The sequence below is a fragment of the Peromyscus leucopus genome, chromosome 6 (genome assembly GCF_004664715.2).
Source record: "Peromyscus leucopus breed LL Stock chromosome 6, UCI_PerLeu_2.1, whole genome shotgun sequence".
Lineage (NCBI taxonomy): Eukaryota > Metazoa > Chordata > Mammalia > Rodentia > Cricetidae > Peromyscus > Peromyscus leucopus.
Window position 1 is genome coordinate 33,823,941 of NC_051068.1, and position 17,112 is coordinate 33,841,052.

Consider the following 17,112-nt stretch of genomic DNA (forward strand, 5'->3'; position numbering starts at 1 on the left):
CACCATCCATCCATCCATCCATCCATCCATCCATCCATCCATCCATTTGTTCATCCATTGGTTCATTAACTCATTCGTTCATATAAAAGCCACTTGTTTTTGTCTAAGCTCATGCAGAAATATACCTGTGTATACTTGGGTGTGTGTATGAATTTTCAAATTCTATATAACATCTATTAATTGGATTTTAAAATTAACTTTAAATTGATTTGAATTAGAAAGTCAAAGAAATCTGCACATATGGGGGGCAAAAGTATTTATATTCTGAGTTTTTATAAAAATGCATTAGTATATTACATTGAGAACAAAATGAAGTCACAGAACCCAAACAATTTTGATTAGAAAAAAAGTGCCTGTTTAACAAAACTTTCATCCCTATACTATCTGCTAGAGCATGCAGAAGATTTTTGAGTCATGGAAACTTCATGTTATGAGGCAAACTATTCTACACAAAACAGAGTTAGAAACCTGTTCAGATGTTACTTTCCCAATTAAGAAAAATACCCATATTGAATGTGGATACTACCCGGGAATGGTGAGTTCAAAGCCAACCTAGTTTACATAGTGAGTTACAGAATAGTCAGAACTACATAGTGAGATCCTGTCTTGAAAACAAATAAACAAACAAAGGAGATGGATGTTATTTTTAACATCTGTGATGCACAAAATAATACTATGTGCACATTTTTATTCTGTAAGTATGACATATTCTAACGAATTCTGCATACAAAGGTACAAAGACAGATTGGATAGATGTCACATTTTGATGAATTTCACTCTTAAAATTGTCTATTACATTATTAGTATACAAAAATACATATTCTAATGACAGATATTTCTAAAATTGGGTAAAGTATTACACTAAAGATTTTGAAAGTTCTGTGTGCCTCAGGCTGGAGCCACATGGCTTCACCATGAAGAACATGGATGACTTCTGGGAACAGCAGTTGCTCTCTGAGGGAATACAGTCTCTGTGTGTGCAAGTAACTCCAGGGCTGTGTGATGTTAAAACAACCCAGTTAGAAACATCATTGTCTTTACAGTAAGACTAAGGGAAACATTCAAACTCTGCATGAGTGTTCACCTGCAGGCATATATGTGCATCATGTGTGTTTCATGCTCACAGAGGCCAGAAAAAGGCACTGGATCCCTTGGAACTGGAGTTACAGATGGTTGTGAGCCACCATGTGGGTGCTGGAAATTGAACCTGGGTCCTCTGGAAGAGCAGCCAGTGCTCTTAACCACTGAGCCATCTCTCCAGTCCCAGGATCTTGGTTTTAAAGCAACTCAATTTTTTTAAGTTTATTTCTTGATTATCAAGTCAGTGTCTGTAGAAAAAAAAAAAAAAGACTATCTGTTGCTGGAGGGCTTTTCTCCAGGTTCCCCAAGCCCCGCAGTCCCACAATCCATGTATAAAATAATCACTATCCACAACAATTATCTGTTGACAAATAAATTAGGAGTAAGGAAGGCTTTTCATCTAGCCATGGCCACCTATTTTAATATTTTAGAAAAAAGTCACAATTTATTTTGTAGGGAGGATATTTTATTATAATGGGGTTAAGTTTTTTCCTTGATTTTTTTTTTTTTTTTTTTTTGTCTTTTTTGGGGAAAAAAGTCTGTCCTGAAAGGAAACATGACAAATGATTTATGATCCTGGCTCAGCACAGCTGCCCTGGGCTGCTTGAAATTCAGAAGCTTTAAGAAATGAGCATGCACCCACACCTCTGCTTTGTTCTCTCCCCAGGTGCCTCCCATTCTCCTTGATAAGCAGTTCTCTGAATTCACTCCAGACATTACACCTATCATCTTGGCCGCACATACAAATAATTATGAGATAATCAAACTTTTGGTCCAGAAAGGTGTCTCGGTGCCCAGACCCCACGAGGTCCGCTGTAATTGTGTCGAGTGTGTCTCCAGCTCAGATGTGGACAGCCTCAGGCACTCGAGGTCCAGGCTCAACATCTACAAGGCATTGGCCAGTCCCTCACTCATCGCCCTGTCAAGCGAAGACCCTTTCCTCACCGCCTTTCAACTGAGCTGGGAGCTGCAGGAACTGAGCAAGGTGGAGAATGAATTCAAGTCGGAATACGAGGAGCTGTCTAGACAATGCAAACAATTTGCTAAGGACCTCCTAGATCAGACACGGAGTTCCAGAGAGCTGGAAATCATTCTTAATTACCGCGATGACAATAGTCTGATCGAAGAACAGAGTGGAAATGATCTTGCGAGGCTAAAATTAGCCATTAAGTACCGTCAAAAAGAGGTGAGTGTTGCCAGACACGATCCATCAATGAGATGGAATCTCATCCCTGACAACCCAGTGCTATGGTGAAGTTGTGTTACACTTAACAGCGTTTTTATTCTCTTGTAAGTAGGTGGCATTTCATGTTGGCCAGATTCCTAATTATCTCCACGCAGGAGAATAGCGGTAAGTGGTTCAATAATTAGAAGTTGTTCTGGCATCTGCGAGAAAGCATGTATGCTCACTTTTAATAAGATGGGAAGCTAACAAATTTTGGATTCCCCCAGATCAGGGGGAGAATTTTGACTCTACCATTTATAACTTGTCAGTCTAGACTCTAGACTCTTGATGGTTACTCATAGAGCTTCTTGAGTTTCCTCATTTACTTAATAAAATTGATCTTATACTGTTCATATATGTATATATGAAATATTTTCCTTACAATTTCATAGGAGGACTAACATGTGGGTGGGTGTGAGGACTATTGATTAACTATAAACTATTGCACTTGAATGTATTATTAGGAATTAATACAGAAAGAGTCTTTTGTTCAACAGTAAATGAATATATTGGAGCGTTCTCATGTTTGCTTACCTTCGTGATCTGTCAATAATAGGAGGCTGGAGAGTTAGTTTTAGGAATAACTTTCCACTCACATCTGTATCTAGACCACTCACATCTGTACCTAGACCACTCACATCTGTATCAGTCACACTTTCTATTTGCATCCAGTTCTCAAAATTTTTATTTTAAAGGTTTATTTATTTATTCTGTATTCAGTATTCTGTCTGCATGTATGCCTGCAGGCCAGAAGAAGGCACCAGATCTCATACAGATGGCTGTAAGCCACCATGTGGTTGCTGGGAATTAAACTCAGACCTCTGGAAGAACAGTGAGTTTCTCTTAACTGCTGAGCCATCTCTCCAGCCCTAAGATTGATTGATTGATTGATTGATTGATATGAGTGCTCTATGTGCATATACGACAACTTTATACCAGAAGAGGGCATCAGATCCCACTATAGATGGTTGTGAGCCACCATGTGGGTGCTGAGAATTGAACCCAGGACCTCTGGAAGAGCAGCCAGTGCTCTTAACCTCTGAGCCATCTCTCCAGCCCTCTCAAGATTTTTTAAATCTCCATCAAATATTGGTTCTCTTTCACTCTTGAAAGTAACTATCCATTCCTACACAAGATATAGGAAAACTACATAGTGTGGAAATGATGGGTGGAGGAAAAGAGACTATTCAATTTTATTTTATTTTTTATTAAGGTTTATTTTTGTTTTATGTGTATAAGTGTTTGCCTGAATGTATGTACACCATATTCATGCAGTGCCTGCAGAGGCCAGAAGGGGGAGTCAGATCCCCTGGAACTGGAGTTACAGATGGTTGTGAGCCACCATGTGTCATGTGGGTGCTGAGAACTGAGCATTCTACAGAAGGAGCCAAGACTCCTAAACTGCTGGGCAGTCTCTCTAGCCCTGAGATGACTCTGTTTTAAAAGTTGCTTTTCTACTGGGCACTGCCTGTTCTGTGTCAGCCCCGATGCTTTTCTATTGCTATTTACTGGGTGTTCCAGACTCAGGATTCCTGAACTGGCTTTCTTGACCTTTGACTGTTGTCTGGTTCTCGGCACCTGACATTAACTGAAGTCCCCACCAGGAGAGATGGAAGCAGTAGCTCTGCACATTTCCTCCGACTCAAAAGTCACTGACTTGGTGTTGACTTGAGTCTTGGGGTCCTTATGTGTAAGAATCAAGGGCCTAATGTCTAAAATAAACTGAAACAATTTTAATATGCTGCAGCCAGATGAAGTGTTGAAAATTTTACATGATTTTGAAAGTTCTAAATACCATTGTGAAATCTGAAAATCCATTGTGCACATTGTAGCCTATGGCATGTGGTAAGGTGAGGGTGGGGGTCCTATTTTGGGTCAGGTCTTAAAGATCTCTTGTTACCACAGCACCATGATCACCTTTCTTTGGTTTTCTTTAGGGTTGGGGCGGGGCAGGGGTGTTATAGGACTGACTTATGATTGTCAAGGTCATTTGTGCAGTGTTTATTTTTCTCTTTATACTGTGAGCATCATAACATCATCCAGATGTTCAAAAACTACAAGACAAAAACCAAAGAGGCAAAGAGGCAGTCTGCTTGGCTCGCATGTTCATCTTAACAGCCTTGAATCAGCTCAGATTTATCATCGTCATTGTCTTCGTCGTCGTCGTCGTCGTCGTCGTCGTCGTCATCATCATCATCATTTTCCTACACTGATTTTGTTCCTCCTGTTTTAACTTTGCCTTCAGCCCCAGTGACTTTTTGAAAGCTCAGGAACAAACTTTTGATAAACTGCTTTACAGTATCCTCAGGACAGACCACCTTTAGTGAGACTTAATCCCTTAAGCTACTGAATTCTTGTTTTAAAAAAAATGTCCAAGACAAGTATTTTAACATGACTTTCTTATATGCATCTCCTTATGCATGTTGGCTTACAACTCAGTTTCGTGCAGTGTAATCTTTCATTCATTTCTTCATTTATTAAACTTTTTGAAGACATTTCACATAACAAATTCCAGGCAGAGCTCAGGGCACTGGTCCTGGTGATGATGCCACTCAGCTCTTCCACACGCCTTTTAGTCAGTTAAGAAAGACAGTAAACAAATTGAACCATTAAAAATATTTTTTGTCCCTCCTTAATATCTGTTTCTTTACCTTGGTTCTTTGAATGCTTTATGCTTTCACAAAGTGAGCTTGCCTTCAAACTCTGGGGAACAAAAGTCACAATTTGAGTCCCTTGTTAGGCTGGTCAGCATCAAGGTGGCTGATCATTCCTAACACCCTCTGTAGATGCCCATTTATGCTGCTAATATGCAGCTGTGATCTTGGAGGTAATAGGACCCGCAAGTATACCTAGATGAAAGACAGACCAAATAGAGCCTGTAATAAAAAAGTAAGAATTAGTAATGGCCTTTTAGAGGAATGTTCCTTAAAAACATCACATTTCCATTTTCTCCTTTCATCTCTAGATATTTCAGTGGAGAAGGAAAGCAACAATAATTCTTATATATATTGTTCATGAAATCCTTCATTCAGTATCAGAGAGCAGATTCTTCTGGGGTTGACTGTTTTGGAGAGGCAAAGTGACATTGTTTGACTGATAGCAGTATAAAAATATCCATAATAAAATTTTACTCTTGTGTATACCTTCAAAATCAGAAATTGGATTTTATGAAACATATTTCTATATTATCCAGAAGATATTGACTTCAAAATATTTGATTTAAAAATTTTGAGCAAGACCACATGTCTTAAATAAAACTCAGCTTTAGTGGAATGCCTTGCCTTCTCTGTTTTTATTACAGGTTTTCCTTTGTTTAGCCTTAACAAATTTGAGGTTTGCCTCAGGTCTGTGTCCCATTACATTCCCATTAATCTTCAGGCTGGCTAAGTCCTTATTTATTCTTGAATTTTCAAGAATTAATGAAATGCCCACTTCCCCTGGAATGCATTCTCTCTCTGGGGTAAACATCCTAACTGTATACAAAGTAATGGGTTTCATCTTAGGATAGTCATTATGCTGAATGTTAATCTAAAATATCAATTTAAAAACCTTTCAGGGAGTTAATGTGTTGGCAATTGTATGAGGAATATATTACTGTAAAAACCTATCTTGCTGCCTTGAAAACATCATTATTATGTACATCCCACACTGCCTTGTGTTCCTGTGTCTCCCTCCCCTCCAGGCTGTGTTAGGAGTGTTCCTGTCTTGCTTACCAGTCTTACCTGCCTCTGTAGCTGATCAGGAATGTGTACATCCAAGTGAAGTGAAGAACCTCTCAGTTCTGGGCACGTCTCTTTATATGATGGTTTTGTCTGATTAAATGGTAGTGTTTATAGTAATCTCAGTAATAGTCATCCTAGGAATTCATGCATAGGCTTCCTTTGCTTACTATTGGTCTGACAAAACAATGACCAAAAGCAGCATGGGTAGGAAAGTGCTTATTTCATCTCACGCTTCCAAGTCATCGTCCATCCCTGAGGAAAGTCAGGACAGAAGGCAAGAACTGGAGGCAGAGGCTATGGAGAGTGCTGCTTACTGGTTTGGCTCAGTCTGTATATATATATTACCCAAGACCACCTGCCCAATAGTGCTACCTCCCACAATGGATTGAGATCTCCCACAATAATTAATCAATAATTAGTCAAGAAAATGCCCATCAGACTTGCCCACAGGCCAGTCTATCAAGGCATTATCATAACTGAGAGTCTCTCTTCCCTGATGGCTCCAGCCTGTGTCAGCTTGACAAAAACTGAGCAACACTTACATTAATATCATTTATGCTGGAAGTGGATTGAAGATTTGTTCAAATGCTTTTCTAGTAATCACAAGAAATTCCAGGATCTTGCATGCTAGGAATCTGCCCGTTTCTGAGAATTAAACTAAAGATGTCAGAGCTGTAGGAATCATGCCTTTGTAAAGTGAATGTTACTTTGCACCAGGCATGGGTACCTTTGTTACAGTAATTGCTGTACACAAATCTTGAAATCAACAAGCAGTGTGAACTATCTGGGTTTTCTTTTTATCTTATTGTATGTATTTACAGTTAGAGAATTAAATGGTGTCAAGTGTTATCCTATTAAATGTTGGGCTTTGGGCTCAAATTCAGATCCCAATGGCAAAACATATGTCTCCTGCTTACCTATTGTATGTGTCAAACCATAATCCTTTTGGTCTCACTCAGCTGTGACAGAGAGTATCCTCTGAGCAGGGCTAGAGCCCAGTGCCCACATCCCAGTGCCAGTCATTGAGCAGTCTCTCAGTGCTGGAGCAAAGTCATGTACTCCCTGGCCAGACTGAACTCCTCCTGTGAATTAGGTAAGAGAGACAGGCATGGCAGGGACATGTCTTAGGAAACTTGTCACTTGGTCTCCGGTGTGATCTTTGAGGTTGTAGGATTTGTGAAGGTTAACATGATCTCTATGCTGTCGTTCCTCATGTTTGTAACATCACTGAATATGTGTGGAGAGCCTGACGGATTCCCTGAGTATTTGTATAGCCCACATCCTCCTTACGTTCAGTCACACGTCATTGACAGCATTGTGAAAAACTAATCTAGCAGCAGAGTACCCTAGCTACTGAATAACAGAAGCAGAGAAGTACATCCTACTGAGGGAAAACATCACAGATTGACCTCTTGATGACTTTGCAAAGTCAACTGAAAAATAATTTCTGTAGAGTAAATGGCATGGGCATCTGTATTCAATTTACCTTTTCCATGACTGGAGTTTGTCAGTATCACTGTTTTGTTGAAGGGGTTTTGGTCTTATAAGTTAATATAGTTGGTAAAGGGAGAAGGATAGAAACCTGTTGCAGGATATTTGATCACACTGTGACATGCCAAAAGTATTAATGAAGTTAACCTTGAATCGGGTTGGGGGTGGAGTCAACAACTAGCTGACCAGAATTAGCTATAGAGATTTTGGAGGACCCAGGATATGATAGGGAGGCACAGGAAGTAATAGGGAGAGGCTTGGAAAGAGCCACTGGCCCTTGTGATCTGAGAAGCATGGAGACAGGGTCAGCTGCTTATTCCTCTGCTGATTTCTTGCTCTGTCAGGTTTTCACCCCAATATCTGACTCCCAAGTTCTTATTAATAATAGAACAATTTAGATAAACACTTCAGAAACCAACTTTTGATCTGCTAAACTCTCATTTTCCCTTTATCTAGCCCTTATTAAAATGAATGAGAAAATGTGAAGATCTGTATCAGTTAGACAAGTCCACAGTGTGGAAACTGAACTGATCCCAGGACTCTAGAGCTCCCTTGTATCCAAGAGTTATGTTTTTACATTTCTAGATTTATTCAAACTTTCATGATCAAGAAATAATATTGATATTAAAGGAGGCATGAGGGACTGAGGATCAAAGTCTTTAACCCTAAGACCACCTAAGGCGAGTGTGTCAACGAACAGGTGGATGATGCACCTTTACACGCTGAAAACAGAACAGGAACCACCCAGAGTTGGGCACAAGCCCTTCATTTATCACTGTATAAACTTCTTACTACTACTAATGATAGTTTAATCCAAACTTCCTACAGTATAATGAATGAATTTATTAAAAATAAGCCCCCGAATGCTGCTCTGTTCTTTAACAAAGATCTGCTTTGCTAAGATCCCTGAGAAGGCCACTATGTGCTTTTGATAGGTAGTGGAGGACATTACCACCTGTCTGTCTGTCTGTCTCTCTGTTTTTCTATCTTCCTATTTATCTATTATCTATCTATCTATCTATCTATCTATCTATCTATCTATCATCTAACGAACTACCTACCTGTCTATCTAGCTATCTACCTACCTACTTATCTATCTATCTATCATCTATCTATATCTTACCATAAGGATATGTTACTACCTAATGTCACCCCCAGAATACAATTATAGAGAAATGGGTGATCACCTCACTTGGCAGTTTTCTAAGAACAGTTAGTTGATGGCTCGGTCCCCCGAGTATGAGTGAAGAAATAGACTAGGCAGTTGTTAGGATGTCTGTTCATGAAACCACACTGAGTTATGTAAAATGTGTAGAAGGGATCAGCCTTCTTCTAGCTGCACATTCTCTACTACTGCTCTGTAGCGGACACTCCTGGATCGAATGCCAGGGCTCTGCTTCCTTGCTCCACATGCTCGCACATACCTGCTGTTGCTATGGATCTCAAACTCCCAGATGCATCTCCTGAGCTTCTTTCTGAGCATCACATATTTCTGTGCCTGCCACCAAGTAATAGAGGAAGCAAATGCCTGCTCAGGACTTGTCAGCCAGCTGACAGACTATGACAGGTCATTAGGCATTTAATTTAACACTAGATTTTTAGAGCTTGGAGCCCAGTCCCTATGGGTTTCTTTGCAGCTAATTAAATGACAGATAACAACTTTCTCTTAATCCTTATCTGAACATAATTACTTTTCTATTCCTTACACAGTTAAATTTGTGATTGTGTATATCTACAACATTCTATAAATGTTGATTTAGCCTTTTCAACTGCACTGATTAAGAAATTACAATTCCACCCCACCAAAAAAATCATAAAGAAGCAAATCTTATCTTTAAATTAGGCACAGTAGTTGGCTTATATTTAATATCAACTCAAATAAATAGGAAAATGATTAAGGAGTTTATTTCCAAAGAGGTATATGTGTATAAAGAAAAGTTTTCCATGGCAAACACTGGGCTGATAACAATGATCTTAAAAACTTGCATTGTATATTGGATGCTTTCTCTTGGTCCTCAGGTGAATTGCTTCCCTGTGTAACCTGGTACTTCTGGCTTCATGATGATTGACAAGCAAGAGCTAGCAGGTGGATTTTTATTATTCAGACACAGTCCTTTCATCTGTCAATGATTGTGAACCATGGCATCTCTTCCTCCTGCACACATGTGCACATTGAAATTTCAGTACTGTTTTCTCCGTAGTTCATGTTTAGTGACCTGTGTTTTCATTGTCCCTCGTCACTAAGTGAAATTAAGGGCTCGATTTTTTTTTTCCACAGTGAATTTACCATATCCTGTGACCCTTGGAAAAGAAGAAAATAGGGATCTCCTTTGGAAATGAATAACACACAAATACAATTCCCAATAAATTCCCTGTAGCTTGGACACCTGAATTTCCTCCCAGGCTGTGCTGGCGAGAATGTTTTCAGCTTCTCCCTTTTCCCCCTTTCCTTTGATCCCACTAGGAGAGTTCATTCTAAATGGAGCTTATTTAACATGTTAATTATTGGACGCGCATCTACCTCCCCAGTAAAAGTCCCTGGGACTGATAATGCCCATGTGATAATTTTGTGACTTGTCATTTTCTGACACCCAAGCTCCAAAGCTGTTATTCACAGATGGCTCCTCGGAGGCACAACGGGGTTGACATGCTTTTGTTGTTTGTATTACACTCTTTCCCTGTCAACTCTGGGGAACAGTCAGGACAGCACAGATCCTCTGCAATAGCAGTCAGAGGACCCTGCCTGCCTCCTCTCAGATGCCACCTCCTGTGTGTTTGCAAAAGTCTGCTTTTCATTTCCTGCAGCCTTAGCTCAGTGTTAGATGCTGGACTCTGTTGCCATTCTCCATGGCTTTCTCAAAGCACAGTGATTTTCCCAGTTAGAGCTGGGGACACCTAGCATGGAGTCTCTTTTCTCCTCCTTTTGCAGCACCCCCCCCCCCCAAGTGAAGCTAGGAAGCATTCCATAGCTGCTATGGCAGAAAACCCAGTGGAAACAAGGAAGCAGCTAGAGCTCTGACTAGGAACTCCTGGATAGTCATGGGATGGCTCCTGTCTTTCTGTGCACGCATTTCAGGGTGTTTAAAGTGTCTGTCCTGTGCCAAAGTCCAGGAACAGAAAAACAAGAAAATAGGCACGGGGCCAAGCTTGAATTTCTTCCAGAACTTTCCTAGAGTCTTGAGTCTTATTCTTGACAAGATTATACGATGAAGTGCCCTGAAGATACCTCTTTGGAGCCCAGGAAAATGGTTCCTAACTTTGCCTAGAGCTTTTACAGGAAGCTTCCAGAAGAAGCCTCTGTTGCAATTCAGTGGGAAAGACATTAGAAAGGAGACTGTGGCCGGGCGGTGGTGGCGCACGCCTTTAATCCCAAGCACTCGGGAGGCAGAGGCAGGCTGATCTTTGTGAGTTCGAGGCCAGCCTGCTCTATAGAGCGAGATTCAGGAAAGGCACAAAGCTACACAGAGAAACCCTGTCTCGGGGGAAAAAAAAAAAGAAAGACTGTGGTGTGGAAAGGAAGCACACTTAAGCTCTGTGTGTGGGACACCTTCAAGATTGTCCATTCCATTCTCACTCTCACCTTAGGGCCCTCAAAAACTCCTTCGGGCGAGGTCCAGTCGATCCAGTCCGTTTGCTAGGCAGTGCATCCATCCCCAGCACCCATCTTCAGGGTTCTCCCTTCTTCCCTAGCTGAATGTCAGTGCTCTCTGCATGACATCACCTGACTCTTCACCCTTCTCCCCAGTTCTGCCAAGCCCATGCTGCTCCCTGTGCCTGTTCTGTCGGGCTGTTGCTCAGTCATTTCTGTACAAGTCCAGTGGAGCAGAAACAGCCTTGCCCAGATTTCTGCTTAACAAGATTATGAGCTACCATGGATTTTGTTTTAGGACACCAAATTTTGGAGCCCAGGTAATTCAAGCCCACTTTTCCTTTCTGGGACTTAGTTTGGTAATCCTTCCTCCATTTCAGGAGTAAGTGCACTGACCACATTTTATACTTCAGGTCTGTCCTCCTCATGAAAATGTGGACCCACTGATAACCACATTTAAAATTTTGATATGGCTATATTTAGCAATTACAGTGTCCCCAATACTATTTATGAGCTCAAAATACATTTTCTGGGTGATTTTCTTCTTTCTTCAAGTCAAAATTTATTTTTATAATGTCTGGTGATAGTCACCGCAGGTGTTTATCACTGGACCACTGGAGACAAAACAGCAAACTTGGTGCGTCAGTTTCTTGATTGTCCCAGAAACATTAATAAATCTGTGGATAGGCAACAGCAAGAGCAGATGAGTCCCATGGGTTTGGTGTCAGGCACTCCATAAACACTGGTTAGGCAAGTATATGAAAATACAGTCATTTTATGTTAGTGTAAATTCTTCTAATAAAAACAAATCAGATAATTACTGTGTATAAAGTTAAGCAAAATAAGTCATATTGGTTGGCACCCAGCTTTATCCATCATATAGTTGGGCCTTTATCTATTCAGACAGATAAAGCTGAGGCTGTTAGTGCTAGAGCACCGATCCTGTGATTAAAAGTTAGGAGCCAGAATCTTCAAGAGCTATTTAAATATAACAAGTATTGGAGTAAGCCTCTCTGCTTGTCTCCCTCCCATACGCTTGCCTATCTTTACAACTCAACTTTTATTTACTCCCGTTCATGTCTTCATGGCACCTGGTGACTATATATTGTTGTCCTGCGCTGGGGCACTACAAACAGTGTTCTCTTCCCGGCAGCTGCTTCCACTAATAAAGAATAATCAAGATCCAGATTGTGTAGTGCACTGGCCTTTGAAGCAAGGCTTCATGTGTGAATCTATGGACTGAGGGTTTAGTGAGGCCAGCTACTTTGGAGCTTATGGGTGTGGATATGAAAACAAACACAGGCCTATTGTCCATGGATCCTAGAGAAAGAGGAGATTGAAAGGGGGTGTCAATCATACTCTTAAAAATTGAATTTTAAATGCTGATGTTTAAATACTTACAATGTAATATTTTGGTGGGCAGCCATTTGGGGCTGGAAATCTACCATGTATATTATTGCTTTTTAGCCTCCAAATATTTTTTCACTTAAGAAAAAGTGAGTAAAATATTTTTGAAATAAAAATCACTTTACTGTAAACAGTTGGCAGTTAGGTTAACATAACCACTCAAACAAGCACTTGTTCAGACTCAGAGTCTGTACATCTCAATGAACTTGAACATAGTCAGAATGTATTAGAATATATCTAAAACAAAACAGTTCTAATGTAGTTAGCCTTTCTTGGCTAACTCAAAACTTCAGAATGGATGGAAGCCTTACCTCCACAGTCCTATTCTGCATTCACATTCATACTGATTTGGCTTATCAGAATATGAGGGAATGATGGCAGAATCTCTCCTGAAAATGCCAAAGCCTCAGTCCTGCTTACCCCAGCTCTCAGCTCGTGCCTTGTGTAGCCATGTGCTTTTTCTCATCCATTTTGGATGAAAGTGTCCAATAATTATACAGATCAAAGGGTGGTGAAACTAAAAGGGAACATTCTCTAGAACCCTAAGACTCAGTTATGAATACACTACGTCTTAAAATACTAGTTTCCTTTCTTTGGCATTATAAATAATTGAGTTCAATAATAGATTATCTTTATTTAAAGTAGATCTGCATGTGTACAAATGGTTAAGGTACCATGTAATAGAAAGGGCTAGCTTTTTGTAAATCTATACAACAGGGACTGGAGAGAAGGCTCCGTGATTAAGAGCTCTGGCTGCTTTCCCTCAGGATCCAGATTTCGTCCCCAGCACCCACATGGCAACTCACAACCAGCTGTAACTTCTGTTCCAGGGATCTGATGCCTCTTCTGGCCCCCACGGTCACTGCATGCACATGGCACACAGACATACATGCAGGTGAAACACTTATATACATGTAAGTAAATAAATATTTTAAAAAATCTGAACAATGTAGATTTTTCTGGATACCTTAAAAGAAACCCATAGGAGTGTTTGTTAATGTAAGCAGCAATTTGATTTAACTGGAAATTATCAACAAGGTAACAAATGAACACCCTGTGGTCAAAGTTTAGAGAATAACTTAATTATAAACAAAAATGCAGTAAGAGGCTTTTCAAAATATTAAGAAGGTATTATTCCGTGACATTTGATACATGGCAAAAGACCACATGTAACATAGAGTTGGATTCAGTAAGGTGACCATGCATCAAACATTTCAGAAAGAAAAGGAAGTCTGTTGTTTTCAAAGGATTTTGGATGATAGATGAGGATGATGAATTAGAATGCCTGCAAACTACTTTACTACATTGGTAGATTGAACTAAGGAATGAGAAAATAAAATGCATTCAGATGAAATTATTTGGAAAACTCCTTATTCTGAGTCATTTACAAATTAATCTGTTCATGATAAAGTTGAGCAATCTGAACATTTACTTCTATTTCCAAAAGGTAAATTAGCTCTGACCTCCGTACTCACGCTGCAAGAGTCACCCTCACAAAATAAGTCAATAAATAACTGTAAAAACATAAAAATAATGTAGTGCAAGCACTCAGCATTCCTCTCTGGCATCCCTTGCTTTGCTTTCAGCAGTAATATTGAGGAGTGTTTTAAATGTCACTTTACAGCACCCACTAGGGACATGCCATTTAACAGCTGGTTACATTTCTTCAAACATTAAAGAAAGTGAGCTCATTACAGCATTTGCTATTCTATTCTTCTTAAGACCTGAGAATGTTGTAGTCTAGCTTCTCAGTGTGTATGAAGGTTTATGAACTAAAACCTCAGCCGTCAACCTGTGTCACCATTGGACTTCTGGACACTTGAGGAGGCAGGGTCTGTGGACGTCATTGGAAGTGACTGAGGGCATGCCTTTGAGGAACATATGGAGACAAGTCCTCCACGTTTCCAAGTCCATGAGAACGGTCCACCTCATCTGGGGCCTCAGAGCAACAGACACTGGCTGTGGACTGAAACAGATGAAGTAATGAGCCCAAATAAACAGTCTTTCATTCATGTCACTTTGTCCCATTGGACAGAGAAGGAACACAGGGGTCAAAGTTTGGCCATCCTGGAGATGGTATCCAGTCTTCTTCAGCCATAAGTAACTATCCCCTCTATTGGTACAAGAATGTGCAGGCTATGCTTTCAATCATGAGAAACTGTTCTCCATCTGTCTCTTGGCAAGCTTCGTGTTTAGTCTGTGAAGTGGAGGATGGCAGTTCTTTGTTTGGGAGACTCTTCTAGTGGGCCATTCTTCAAAATCTCCCAGATACTCACAATAAATATTTTGCCAGGTAGTGGCCAGCAGTTTTTTACACTGTTCGGTGTATCTCTTTGTAAATCACAGGCAAGTTCATGTGTTTAAAGATTAGGCTCCACCAATGATTAAGTTGACCTGCACCTGTGTCTGGTATAAAATACCTAACCCTGAGGGCTGGAGAGATGGATCATGGGTTAAAAGCACTTGCTGCTCCTGAAGAGGACGTGGGTTTGATTCTCGGCACCCACACGGTAATTAACAACCATCTGTAACTCCAGTTCTGGAAAATCAGATCCCCTCTTCTGACTCCCACCAACACTAGGCATGCATCTGGTGCACATACATGTATGGAGGCAAAAATTCAAACACAAATAAAATAAACATAAAAGAAAATGCCTGACACTAATGGATTGAAAATGGAATATATTAAGACTATACCTGAGTAAAACTTCCTTTAGCAATATGGTAAATGCATTCAAATAAAACACAGCAAGCAATGCACTTCTGGGTTAAAATATAAAACATTAATTTCAGTACTTCAGTAAGACTCTTACTGTCTGGGTGTTGGCATATAGACATTTATTTGCACCATTGCGTAAATACCAATTATTCTCACTTTAAAAATTTGCAGACTTTAGGCTACTTAGGTAAGATTTCTTATAAAAGTCTTTAATACATAATAGTATTTAAGTAAGTGCTCATGAAACCATTCAGAAAGTTAATTCTGTGTAGAAAATGCAGTTTTAGGGGGGAAATAGCCCCCGCTGCTTATCACTGTCAGCTAAAGGGCAGATGTAGGTCTGATGTCTACACATGGGAAGATGTCTCCTATCCTCTCCTTCTTGGGTCTGCAGCAAGGAGTGCGTTTCTCTGGATCATGTTCTAGTGAACGTTTCCAGAATGAGAATGGCGACATGTGGGGCTGGAACTGAGCTCAATGTTACAGAACTCGCCTCAGCTGCACCAGACTATGGTTCTGTCCCAGCACTGGGGGTGGGGGGGGGCGGCAATTCAATTGCAAGGTATACCTCTGGTATTTATCTTTCATGATGAATTGATGAATCAAAAGAAAATGGCTCTTTTTTACATTTAAGCACAAAATATGAAATGAGTTCACTGAGTGAAAATTGAGATGTTTAGGGAGCAACCATCCTTAGGATGGCCAGGGCCATTCTTGCCTTCCCAGCCTTTTGCAGGGTGCCCATGCTCCAGTGCCCACGGCCTTTCCCTAGCCTAGACATCATTGGAAGCAAGCCCGAGTGACCAGTAGCGCTGCAGAGCCTCCTGTTCTGCGCCCCTCCCCCTCCTGACAACAATGAACTTACAAAGAACCCAGGGCAATCCCGTGTTCAGGTCAGATGGCTGGCAAGCTTCCTTCTCCTTTACCATGCCGTGTGACATATGAACGAGGTTTTGGAGTGAGTGGGCGTATTTGTGGGAAGGGCGCAGAAAGATAGAATCGGTTGTATTTATTCCTTTCGTTTTCAGCCTTCTGTAGATATTTGGAGCCGTTCTAGTCTGATGAACACTGAGAAGTCGTTCTGAAATGTCATTATTCTCAGGCTGATGTCAATATTTTCCCTTTGTTCTTTGGTTTCCAGAAATTTGACTATCAGCTGTCTTGGCATAATTTCTGTTTCAAGGCTTTTGATTTTTCTAAAACTTTGATTTTTGTATCACCATTTTAGAAAACTTTAAGACATTATTCAAATTAGTTATTTCTCTGATTTCCCTTCCCCCTTCCTTCCTTCCCTTCTCCTTCCTTCCTCCCTTGCCTCCCTCCCTCCACTCCTCCCCTCCCTCCTTCCTTCCTTCTTTCTGTCTTTCTTGTTGTTTGCCATTTGTTTTAGTTTTGAGAAAAGGTTTTGCAATGTGGCTAAAACTATCCTAGAATCCATGATCCTCCTGCCTCGGCCATGAATGCTGAGATCGTTGGGATCACAGGTATGCACCCCATACCCAGTTCTTTCCTTTTTCTGAGTCCTAGAACATTGTCTCATGCACACTAGAGGTTCTACAATTGTTTAGTATTTTTCTTTCTTCTCAGATTGGATAATATCTGTCCACCTGTGTCTACACTGATCTGTTCTTCCCTGTCACGCCCATTTGTGCTGTTAAGCTCATTCAGTAATATTCTTAAATTTTAATATTTGAGTTTTCAGTTCCAAACTTTCTGCCTGTCTCCTGTATGGTTTTCATGTACATGATGGAATTTGTTGATATGATACTTTTTTCCTTTGTTTTCTTGAGCCTTGTGAAGACATTACTCATGTTCTCTAGAATCCTCATCTGCTAAATTCCTTCTCTGAGCCACCCCAGTCAGATTGCCCTGAACTTCC

The 17,112-nt window shown here is 40.4% G+C and overlaps 1 protein-coding gene across 4 annotated transcripts in view; it reads left to right on the plus strand.

Annotated features, from left to right (window-relative positions):
- Trpc4 (transient receptor potential cation channel subfamily C member 4) overlaps positions 1-17,112 on the plus strand; it is a 176,981-nt gene that overhangs the window by 72,579 nt on the left and 87,290 nt on the right. For all 4 annotated transcript variants that reach the window (XM_028873358.2, XM_028873357.2, XM_028873360.2 and 1 more), the window contains one exon: positions 1,748-2,266. In XM_028873358.2, the coding sequence (XP_028729191.1) occupies positions 1,748-2,266 (519 nt within the window). The remainder of the gene's footprint in view (positions 1-1,747; positions 2,267-17,112) is intronic.